General features: G+C 38.6%; 1 protein-coding gene across 2 annotated transcripts in view; it reads right to left on the minus strand.

Annotated features, from left to right (window-relative positions):
- LOC138002455 (oxysterol-binding protein-related protein 11-like) overlaps positions 1 to 12500 on the minus strand; it is a 42330-nt gene that overhangs the window by 8141 nt on the left and 21689 nt on the right. Inside the window, exons 13-17 of one of the 2 annotated variants that reach the window (XM_068848494.1) lie at positions 6328 to 6378; positions 4447 to 4616; positions 3702 to 3835; positions 2075 to 2160; positions 695 to 776 (exon numbers count right to left, since the gene is read on the minus strand). In XM_068848494.1, coding sequence (XP_068704595.1) covers positions 695 to 776; positions 2075 to 2160; positions 3702 to 3835; positions 4447 to 4616; positions 6328 to 6378 — 523 coding nt within the window. The remainder of the gene's footprint in view (positions 1 to 694; positions 777 to 2074; positions 2161 to 3701; positions 3836 to 4446; positions 4617 to 6327; positions 6379 to 12500) is intronic. The other variant, XM_068848500.1, reaches the window with a different exon arrangement.

Raw genomic sequence — 12500 nt, forward strand, 5'->3', positions numbered from 1 at the left:
AGCCTGGATAAAGGTCAATTTTGCTCAGAATCATCTTGCTTGTGACGTAACGATAATTTTATCAGTGAAGGAATTCCACATTACCATTTTCGAGTTTTAAAAATGTGATTAACAAACGATTTCCCCCAAAACACCCTCAAATAATGTGACATAGCCCTTTAACACTAAATCGGTCTATAATACCAGATAATTTTGCACTGAGCACTTCGTCATTTTTTTTTTTTTTTAATCTCTTAATAGTATGCACGCTTTAGTGAGCCAGATTAGCGGGCTGTATTCTGCAGAATCGACAGAATGGCCTGCTACATTCAAATGATGTACAGCAACAAGAAATATCCAATTCATAACCTCGTTTTCTCGAGTCTCACAGCAAGTCACGGATCCTTTTTTTCCTTCCAGTTCTCTTGGCCCCAAGTTGAACTTGAAAAATCGCACGCCGCACGGTGAGGCCATGGAAGAACGCGCAGCCAAAAACAACAATCGCTCGCTTTTTCATGGTCATGAAAAAGACTATTTTCGCGTTTGCCCTTGTCTACATTCAATATGATTTTCGTTCGCAGGAATGTAGGTATACCTCAACAAGAGCACAACAAGAGCTATCAGAATGAATGAGATTAACTTGCGCAACGAAAGGCTTAAGATGCACTGCTGTGCATTGGATGGAAGCTGCAATTAGAGGTACTAACTTTCTTACCTTTCTTCCAGCGTGAAAAGAAGTTAGGTAAAATTCCAAAACGGCTAATATTCGATCTTCCGCAGTGAGACCATCTGGAATTCTGAACAAAATAAACATGCTCAGATTTTACAGGTCAAGACATTCAACAAACCTGCACCCTTAATACTTTTTAAAGCTACGCTTTCGTTAACTTGCTAACAAAGCTTGCTTTTTTGCGCTTCTCAATCTCTTTTTCCCTTTCATTTTTTTTTTGTACAAAGAATTATGCGTCCAATGAAAATTTATGAACAAAAGAAATCGTTATAAACCGGATAATTTGGCTAGTATTGTGCGAATCAGCTAAGTCTCGTTGCGAGCAGATGTGTGTGAAATTCAAATCAGTCCCATGAAAAGTGGAGTTGTTTATTTTAACTATCTTTTAGAAAATTGTCGACCTAACGTTCCGGCAACCATAACACATTAACAGGGACACCAATGTTGTTTACCATTCACCAGCAGAAACTGGTTGGTAGTAGGTTTGTTCAAATGGTAACAAAGACTCCCAGATGGGAAATTCAGTTGGAATCGGCGTGTACCATCCACACAATTCGTTTAAGTTTACCGAGAGAGTCTGGAGGGAGGCAAACTTACGGGGGAATGCAAATGGTAAACACGTTTTCCGTTTGAGAATTTCGGTTGGAAAGTTTGGACTACCTTTCAAGAAATCCACTTTCTTCGGAAATTTTCCGTATGGGAAGACCAAACTAGGCTTCCCATTTACAGTGCAATCGAACTTTTCGGATTTTTTTGGTAAACGGTAAACAACCCAAGACGCACTATAAAAGGCGCGGTACCTTAGGCAAATGCGGATGATTTGTCAATCAACTTTGGACGCGTAGCTCTGTGATCTTTTGTGCTATAAAAAGCCCCTAAAGGTAATTTGTCCGTAATGTGTTGCAATATGTTATGTTTCGTTCTTGTATCTTCTTTTTTTTTTCGCATTGGAAATATCTTTTAAGAGTTCCGCTTTTGTATTGCTTTTTGTTGAACACCATCTTGGATTATCAGTCGTCCTTGAAAGAATTCGAACAAAAGCGGAACGTGACTGTGAAGAAGTGCCTCTTCGTGTTTAAGCACGAGATGTTTTTTGAGCCAAGGACGGAAACCGGAAGTGAACATTACGCATGCCAGGAAAGTGGTCTCTTCCAGGTTTTCAAACTAATCGTCTATAACAGCGAAAAGAAACTTGGCAATACAAATGTGGAAGTGTCAAGACAAGTAAAAAGAAAACAGCTCACTTCCGGTCGCCTTCCGTAACAGCCGTTGCAAGAACGTTGTGACAGTGGACATTACTACTGTACTTCATCACACCAAAACTTTTATTTTACGACGTCAAAGTCAGGAATTGTTGTCACTTACCTCGCAAACAGATCCGGGTGAGCAAGGAAGTCCGCATACATCTCTAACAACGAACGCGGCTCAAGAATAAAAGTGGGTAAAACAACCTGACAAGATAAAAAGACAAACCAAAATAAAAAAAATAAAAAAGGGTAAGTCAGTTTCTTGAGGAGAGGGGAATATTAGTGTTCCTGGAGAAAAACCTAGCGGAGCAGAGCAGAGAACCAAGAGACGCCAACCTGCATGGGCCACATTGGTGGGAGGCGAGTGTTCTCAACACTGAGCCATACCTACTCCCAACGTAATCAACACGTTTCCCCTCAAATAAAGCACGTATCCATACAGTCACAATGTTACAAATATTAAGAAATGTGCGTTTGTGCTGTGCCTGGTGGCCTTCGTTGAAATACCACTGCGTCGTTGTGTCGCATCATCCTTGCAACAGTCGTTATACAATTATTGAACCTGACCGTTTCCGAATGGCTACAGCGTCACTTACTCAAAATTTAAAACTGCCGTGCGTATGCATCACTTCCAACGTCGCTTTTTCCACAGTATAACAAAAACATTCAGTTAACTATAAAAAACTGCAATATAATGTTTTTAAAAACATGCGTCTCCATGAGCTTCCACGAGGACACAAGCCTCCTCAAAGAAAGTTCTGTTTTAAAAAAATCGCTTCTAATTCGAAAACACATTCAGGACTTCAGTTTTTTTTTTTACTTTATGAAAACAATTACACCATTTTACACACATAAAAATCTACAAACACAATACTAAGTAAGTATCAACAAATTGTAAATATATCACATACAATTTGTGAAGAAACTTCAAGCAACAAAGGACCATAAACTTGGCAATTTTTAGCAAAAGCAAGAAAACACCATCCTTCACAAACTTGAGCTTAAACATTGGGCTCAGCAAGTGTTTTACAAAAATTTGGTTTATCAACGGAGTTGATAATGTAAATTGACCACCGTACAGAGATTCTAAAAGCTTTTAGCTTTTAGAATCTCTGTACGGTGGTCAATTTACATTATCAACTCCGTTGATAAACCAAATTTTTGTATACTACTTCCCCACCGACGCAGCATCACAGTTTCTTTAGAAACTACCCCTCCATTCAAGTGTTTTACAAACAAGATCTGAAATCCACGAAAAAATGAGGAAATTACCACTACCATTTCAAAATTACTTCTGCCTCGTTTTTAAAGCGAGACTGTCCAGGCTTCATTATGAAATTCGCAGTTGGACTCGTTTTGAAGCCAAGGTTGGAAAAAAAACCGTGGTTATGGCGTTGGCCAAATATGAATCTGTTCTCTTGCTAGATATGACTTCGTTGGTCACGCGTTAAATTCAATCTCGCTTTGTTAATGGCACGCATTTGCAAAATCATAGTGACTAACAAAATTCCTTAAATCGACATTATCGTTGACTCAGGGACCCACCTTCCAAGCCAAAATAAGTCTGCTACTCTGTGAGCTCGTAGTAACAATAGTTAATTTAAGACGAAAAAAACACCTACACATACAGATACAAACACAGTTTTGAAAATACGCTTGTAATTTGTGTCCATGGAACTATAGCTGCATTGCAAGCCTACTTCCGAATGAGCCAAGCATCAACATCTTTCAATCAAACCAGTCACCTTAGTGAGGTCCATTCCCAGCTTAAGTTGAGACAAGAGGTGCAAAATAACACTCTTGTGTTCCTCCACTGATTGGTTCTCAGGCTCTCCTCCCACGCAGTAAGCTTTTTCGTCCGTTTCCTCGTCCCTGTCCCCTGTCAGAGCAAAATGACAATTATAAAAAAGGGCAACACTTGAGTTGCAGAGAAACCCTTTAACGGTAGTTGAAGTATTTATACGTTAAACTTGAATGGAAAGCTTTACATTCCAGCTAAGTTCACACGCATAACATTCCTGACAACACAATGGGATTATGTCAAAGGACCTCAAGCAGTTCGAGGTTGACAACGGGACAGCTTCATACTACGATCCTTGCCCATAAAAGGAATGGCTTGTCTCCACCGTGTAACGCAATCGCTGCTTCCAAGATGACTGACGAGTCGACATTGAGGCCGGAAAAGAATGCATGTTTTCTACACAAATTAGATATTCCCATTTTCACTCAATTTACTCGCCTTCAAATTTTTTTACATTTTGAATACTTAAAACTGAAAAAAAGCAATGCTGATCATTTGCCGAACCAAAGAAATATAAATTGCAAGTTAGGTATTAAAATAACTGGGCAAAGTATAATCAAAGTCGTAGTCAGAGTCAATGCAAGCTTGTAGTTTCCAAAAAGGATGAAATCTAGGCGTGCACTATAAAACTAGGCACACAAACGAAAACACAAAGTTACTTTTCAACAAACTTGATTAAGTGCACTCACCGATACTATGTTGCGTTTCCAATCGTTCTTTCTCGCAAAACGAAACCGTTGAATTCTCGGCTGTTCCCGCAGGTTTTTCATCCTTTCTTTGCAATTTAGGTGTTGTTATATTCTTGTTGGACCCGTGATGTCCACCTTCTCCAGTCGATCGATCACTTTGAGATTTAAAGCTTCAAATAGAAAGATAAATCTTAATTTAACACACATGACATTTTCTCGGGTATAGACACAATGAATGACACAGAAATGTCTGGGTTGGAGACTAAATTAGACTGTTTTTACATTGAGATGATCATTTACAAAGTTTTCATTGTTTCACAAGAAAGGAAATTTCATTACGCATTTTAAAACACGGCCGAGATTCTATAATTCATCGCTTTTACTTTCAAGGAAGTCTATACGATATTTATCAAACCTCGTAGTACTCAGTCGCGAAGCGACATTCCGATGCAGACTTTTAACGACAAATGATTTTTTGAAGGTCGGAGAGTTCATACTGTCTTCGCGGATCATGAATTTTGTTTACTTATTCATAACAAAGCTTTCTTCTTCCACCAAAACTTCGAGAATAAAATTCTGAAATTTCTTATCGTTTCTTTTCAATCATTAATGACCAACAAAACACTTTTGGTTGAAATCTTAATTAGGTGCGATATAGAAGATGGATTTTTAATCTCAAATTTCACCATGGTGTAAATTAAGATTTCAGAAACACTGGAAAAACGTTCTTGCAAAGATGCCAAACTCGACAGTTTTCGCCGAAAACTGAACCCCTCGAGTTTCTTGAAAAATATTTTCCACAATAAAAAGATAACACTGATCTTTCCTTATGCCATATCGCTTTAGTTTATTTGGTCTAAAAAATTATATCAATTATCACTTGAAAACGAGTTTCCACGATTGCTAGAAAAAAGGTTATTTGCTACTTTCATTTGAGTGGGAAGATGATTCCCTGAAATGTGGCCAATTGTTTTAATTAACGAGTACTCGTTTCGACTGTATGGTTAAGCTTTCAAACTTGCGCTTTATCAAGATGAGCCTTACTGCAAAACCAGGCTTCGCTGCGTGTACAGTAGACCACAAGAGTCTTCTCTTCTGGTTCAGGGCGCATGCCTGGGGGTTACGGATTCCATTGAGCTGGATTCCGGCTCTTAATCGTTAGAATCCGGTTCCCACTAATCGGATTGCATTGAATTGAGAATTCCAACATTACGGGTTACGACTGTTAAAGTCAATATTCAAAGTGCTGAATTTTCCAAAGTATGGTTTCCAACCACCTCGATTCCAGCATTGGTAACCCTGGGGCCGGTTCCTGAAAGGTGTAATAACTCTATTCCAGGGATAAATATGCCTTATTCCGGCACATATATTCCTGGAATAGAGTTATTACCCCTTTTCGGAACCGGTCCCTGGTAAATGTCTTTTTTCTCTTTTTTAACGAATTTGATTGTTCTAGTTTATACGGGGGAGTGATGATCACTTAAAACACTTCTACCATTTTTAAGGGTTCTACCAGGATCAGCATTTGCAACCACTGAATCTCTTAAGTTTCCGCAGCTTGAATAGGTAACTGTTTCTAGTTTACAAGCAGGTTTGACTGGAGATCTGATCATTCAACCAAGTTTTGAGACGAATCATAAAAACTGATCTACCGATGCAAACATGAACGGATTTTTTCCTAACGAAATAAATGGTTCAGATGCAACGTCAAATAATCATTTTGACTCAATTGTAAAAGTTATGATAAAAGTAAGAGTTCAGTTAAATTTATTTATTTATTTTGGCTGCCTGCCTTTACTCGGAGAATCTATTTTTAAAAATGTGTAAAATGATTAAGTTTTTAATTTCAATTTTTACTTTAAAATCTGGTTAGTCATTTACCTTAAAAACCGTCTTCGATTCATTGTGTAGCTGATGGTATCACTTTGAACTCTGCCAAACGATTAAAACTTAGCAGTAAGACATTTAGTCAATTATTTTATTTAAATGTTATTGGCCTTTTAACGTTTATTAAAGCACAACCAATCATAGCCTCCCACGCTGACGTTCTTAGGGCTTCGTCACGCGTTCCTCCCCGACTAACGTCTGCTGAAAGGAAAACCCACTCCTGTCGTGGATTACGGACCAATCAGAGGTCGTTTTCCAGTTTTGGGTAAACTGGTGTTTTGTATGACAATCTTTCGCAGAATGTGATTGGATATGCACAAAACATTTAGTCAACGTTAATAGTGGGCAAACAGCTGTTGAACGGAAGTGGTTTTTCGTTTCAACAGAAGTTAGTAGGGAATGAATCCGTGACGAAGCCCTACGAGCATCTGCGTGGCAGGCTAGACCAATCATTTCATTTATCTTCGCCCATTTATGTCCAGGATTGCACGCGCTTACAAATTTTGCGATTTCTTGTCTTCTTAGTGAAAATCGTCATTTTCGTGGTACAGTTGCAATTATTTGTAATTTTTCCTGGACATGTCTCTTCGTTTACAAAGCCCTTATTTAATCTGAGTCAAAGTTCTTTCCCCATGGAACTGAAATTTGCAAAGACAAAATGTGAGCCACATAAGCCAACTGTGGAAATTAATTCTTCAGTTATTAATTTTCGTTTGAAATGCGTTTATCTACTCGCTTCCACAAAGTAAAAAAATGCAAATACCAAGTTCAGTGGGAGAATCTATCACATTTGACTTTTTTACATTTTTCTAGCTGATTATTTTCTTAGTTATTCTTTATTTTATGTCGGGGGGTTCACAGGTCCTTTCATCGAGGATGTGCCGAAGAACCAGTTAACGTAAATGAGACCTTTATGATAAGAATGGGAATCGATAACCTATAGAGGAGCAAGATGGTTCTCTACCGAGGAAATGCGGCATTTCCTAAAGTTTTCGAAATTTTGGGAAGGTGCCCCATGTCTTACCATTTTTTTTAAACAGCCGTTTAATTTAACGTTTTATATTCTCCCTTTAGCGATACGTTTTGAAAATTTCAAGAAACCAAACTGTTTCAACAGATGTCGACTACGCTTTTAGGTCACTTAAATAAGCATGCATGCAACGATGTGATTCGTGCTTGACGTAAAGAATGATATCAATAATGATATGGCAAGCAATTCTCAGGCTGAATAGGCCGCTTTCAAATGTACTATTATATTCTCCAGTACGGACCTCGCGCTTTAACTGCGGAAAATATGTTGCCTTGAAATGATCAACGCAGTTAATATCAGCGCTACTTTAGCAGCTGCGAAATGAAAGCCTGAAAATTTCATGGCTTCAGGGTACGGGAATCGAACCCATCAGTGGCCTATGTCAGCATTACCGGTCACGTGCTCTTCCAGGTGAGACCACAATCCAACGGGTAGCTGGGGATAGTTTCTCGGTTACGGCCCGAAACTGAAGCCATTTAGAAAATTGCCATTCACTCGTTTTGAAGAAAAAAAGGTCTTTAAAGTTGTAATATAATATATAATAATCACTTTATTTAAGTCTCAAGGTTATTTAGCTGAGCACGAGCGCTCTATTAATTGGGGAGTAACGGGTTACCATGGCAACAAAAGAGCCATCTAAAAACAGGCTATATTCCGTCTTTAAACATGTATATCTCAAAGACGAAACTCGGTGACCCCCATTTTGTATTGCTGGAGAGTGATAAGTACGCAAATTTTTGAGTATTTGTTTTTGTTTTAGATATAAGCGCTTAAACACAAAATATAAGGTTTTTTTATATTGTTACTTTGTTGCCATGGTAATTTATTACGTCACATTAACATGTGCATCTTGGTGTTTCATATGATACCGTAACATTGCAAGGGAAACAGTGTTGTAGAGTTAATCTTTCTAATAATTTATCACATTCCCTCCAAATTGTTGAAACCGGTTTGAGCTACCTTAAGATTCCAGATATTTATTTTTCTCCGCTTGTGTTGTTTTTCGATTTTGAGCTCCATAAGGGTATATTTTGTTTAAAGATCCAATAAAACACCATTCGCGATACATCGGCTTCGCCGCCATTGCTTGTAATGTGTCCACCGGATAAAATCTACGCAATTCTACTACCCCTAAAACCTACCAAAGATGCGCGCAGAAGACTCGCAAGGGAGTGATAGGAAAGACTCTATTGCGCAACTTTTCCGATTTCCGACACAGCAAAAAAAAAAAAACAACGGAAAAATGGCAACCCAGTAATTATGCGGTTGTCTGGTATAAGACAGGACGAACAGTACGAGACTCATTATCCGTCTGAAATAACCGAAACGTACTCACGCATGAAGATGGGCACTAGACGCATTATCCGTTCAGGGGAACTTTCCACAAAATTTAGTCACCACTTGGAGACGCACTTTCCACGATAATAGTTCATCTAGATGCAAAATTCGTCTGACTGAGCCCGTATTTCTAAAGTAACGTTTACGCAAAGTCGTCCCAGACGAATTACGCGTCTCTCCATCTAGTCTAAGAACATACAGCCATTCCCTCAAATGTAGACTACAAGCAGTCTCTTAGTCGAGCGGCAAGGAAAAGACAGGCACTGGAAAAAATGGCCGCACGAAATCGAAATCAAGCTCCTCCTCGAATCCAGATTTCGCGCGGCCATTTTTCTCGCGCCTGTCTTCTCCTCGCCGCTCGACTAACTAAGCGACGAAAGAAAGACTGCACGTTGTCTACTTAAAACGGAAGCGAAATTTGAGGCTGTGCCAAAAAAGTTATTAATCTTTTTCTTTGAATTTCAAAACTATTTTAACTGAACACTGAGTGACCCAAGTTTTAAGCCTTGATTTCATAAAGACATCTGTTTATCTTAACTGGAATTTTGCTATATAATGGTCCGCCATTACTAACTTTAAAATCTTAAGAGAGTTGGATGGAGGAGAAAATGACGTCAAAGACTCACTTCTTCAGGAAGGCAATGCGTGTGTGCGCGGATGAATTAATATACAGCGCGGGAGTTTCAGGTTTTCAGACTTTACAACTCGTGTTTTGCATATATAATAAACTGCATTTACACGCCGAAATTTGAAGCTAGTAAGCAAATGATGTCACTTTTCCCCAGATCCGAATTGGTCAGTGTTGAACGTGAGTAATAGGCAGACTGTGAAATCCAAAACTTGCACTCAAAGTAAACAACCTTCGGATAAAAATCAAAACTCAAATTTTTTCCAATCAGGTGTTAAGGAAACATACTTTCAAACCTAGAGGAAAAAGGAAGTGATTGTTTTATCATAGTAGCACTTTAAAGTCGCAGCAACGATGATGTTGCACCAAACAAACGTGGGACTTTCATAATGGCTTTCTTTGGGTCTCGCGATAATAATTAAGGACGGTGCCACGCAACACAAAGATGTTCCTCCACAATGCATTACCATACAGAAAAGTACACATAACTTAGGGAATAGCATATAGCATATATTAAATTGGGAGTAGCTTAAAATATCCGAGGATAATAAGATCTCATGTTTTCAAACACTGGACACTCTTCACGTTTCCCGGGATATAACGATCAAATATCCTCGAACAACAAGACTTCAAAATTATTCAAAAATGACAAATGCTAACTCGATAGTCAAATCTGTTTTTAATTACAAAACTGTGGTAACAGAGCCACTTTCGACACCTGCAACCCTCCTCTATATTTACTAAAAAATAGCATAAAAAGGTAAGTTTGGATTATTTTGAACGTCTGTTGAACCAATTTCACGATCTTGCTACCCGATCTACGTTAAGTAAAAATTCATCAATGATAAGAACGTGTTGCTCTTTTAAGAATAGAAGATAACCTTGATTCTGCTATAAATATGCTATGTTTTAAGAAACCTCTCGTGACCTAAACAGTTGTAAAGATATTCAAACACGTGCGAGTATACGAGGTGTTTAAACCTCTTAACGCCAATGGGGTTTTAAGCCCATTTACACGGTCACAAAAATCTGTAACGGCACTCTTGTTAGCTAGCATACGCACATTATTTCGGAAGGGCTTTAGCATAAGATTCTCCCTGTGCAAACTTGACCGAAGGAGGGCTTTTTAGGCAAACAGGCCAGAACATCACGGGGTGCCGAGAACATGCCTGGAACATTGCTCGAAAACCCAATCCGTGCTACCATGCTCCGAATTTGGAGTGCCGTGCTAATTTTTGTAGCTGTGCAAGAGGAGATTTTAAGTTCGTTTCTTCTGGTAGGCTGTCTTGTTCAGTATTTATGTCTGATAGATAATAGATCAATTTAGACTTAACTGAGGTTAGTATTGACCTAAGAACCAGAATGGTTTCGTCCGAATGATTTGTTTCACTCAGTTTTTCTCACATTCGATCCGAAATTACGCCATCTAAATTCATCTGCTCCGTTCACGGAGATATTTTAAGCAACTTAATTTCTTCTTATCGTTTTGTTCTGTTTTTCCATGTTCTGGTAAAAAACACAAATATATTACACTGGAAAGCTCGACACGACGGTGTTCGCACACAACTGGAGCACAAAAAGTCGTACATCCTGAATATACGAGTTTACACGTGTCTTAGAGAAGCGTTGTATCAAAATATCTCGAATTATGCCAACCGAAATTCTCTCTCGCGAACTGTAATTAAATTCTGAAAGGTCCTTCCTAAATATAATCTCATGAACAATATTTCAAAAAATGAAGATATATATTAACTTGCAAAGGATAAATACCAAAATTCCAACAACTTCGTCTTCTTTTATATAAACTGTTCTATGTTTTTTCTTTCTTCAGCATATGTTAAACTAAGAAAATGTAATTGAGAAAAATCAATGGTACAAATACATTATGTGCGTACATTTGCTTATCGCGCACGTCCCTATGCACCCTGGCCTGCTTACACTACCTTGCTGTTTTTAGGCCAGTCTCGGACCAATTTGTAATGTATGTGACAGTAAACTTAAATAAAGTGTGATTTAATCACTTAATTTAATGCTGGAAAAATCGTCGTTGTGAGTTGTGCCTAATGATACCCATTTACGCTCTCTCTTGTAGTCTTTTGCCACAAGCAGCATGCTCTCCTCAACCACATTCGACTTTCGACACGATGCTATGAAAGCAGAAAAATATCATATCAGCGCTTGACTACTGATTGCATGAGGAGCAAAACGCATGCGCAATAACAACAGAAGGCACCGTCCTGAATAAGTCAAGTTGTCTCTAAAAATAGAGTTGCCCATGTTTCTAGCCCATCGTTTCGTACTAACCTAATATCTGTCCCCACTGCATAAGTTCAAACAACCGAATTGGCAACTTAAACAAGATTTGCAAATTCAAAAGCGTTTAAAGCGTCGCTTCATTAGGTAAGCGCCTAGTTTTTTCAAGAACAACCAAGCGTTTAACTCTACTTCAGAGCATGGGTTTTTTGAGTTTAAAAATTTCCTTATTTGGATGTACCGTAGTGCGAGCAAATTAAAACAGCCGGTCGTTTGGTCGGAACCCAGTTAAGAACAAAGCCGGGTTTGAACAAATGAAAGGAAAATAAGCTCTGTTGCACGAGGGAGTTTAAACGTGGATCGTACAACACGTGCATCGACGTTCCAACCAAAGGTTGCGGTCGCATTAGGGAGTTAACACTACCGTTTCATCAAGTTCTATTGTTCAGTGTTCCCCTAGGGATTCAAAAAACCAGAGAGTTGACACTAGAGTGTCCACACTACTGTTACTACTGTGTTTCTCTCAGGTGTGACCGCGACCTTGGTTTCATGAGCCCTGTACAACACGAACGTGTTTGTGTCCCTTAAATAATGTTGATCCTCGTAATTTGAAGTAGGTACCCAAAACAACAATGAAAATTTTTGACCGCCTGCAAGCCATTTTTAAAATTTGTTTTATAAAAGAAAAAAGCAGTGTTGGAAGGTCTTACATCACCGGGAGGGGAATCAACGGAAGATTTCATTGAAATATATGTTCAGCTGGAAGGTTGCCTACAAATTTCGAACGTTCGCCAAGCAATCACCTTGACTTTTTATGGTTTTGCCAAAAACGGTTTTAAAGAAATCACCGCAAAGATTCGTAATCAGGAAAATAAGTCCCTTCCGTGTTTTGAAGAGTTATTTTGTAATTTTTGGCAC

Source organism: Montipora foliosa, chromosome 1 (genome assembly GCF_036669935.1).
Source record: "Montipora foliosa isolate CH-2021 chromosome 1, ASM3666993v2, whole genome shotgun sequence".
Classification (NCBI taxonomy): domain Eukaryota; kingdom Metazoa; phylum Cnidaria; class Anthozoa; order Scleractinia; family Acroporidae; genus Montipora; species Montipora foliosa.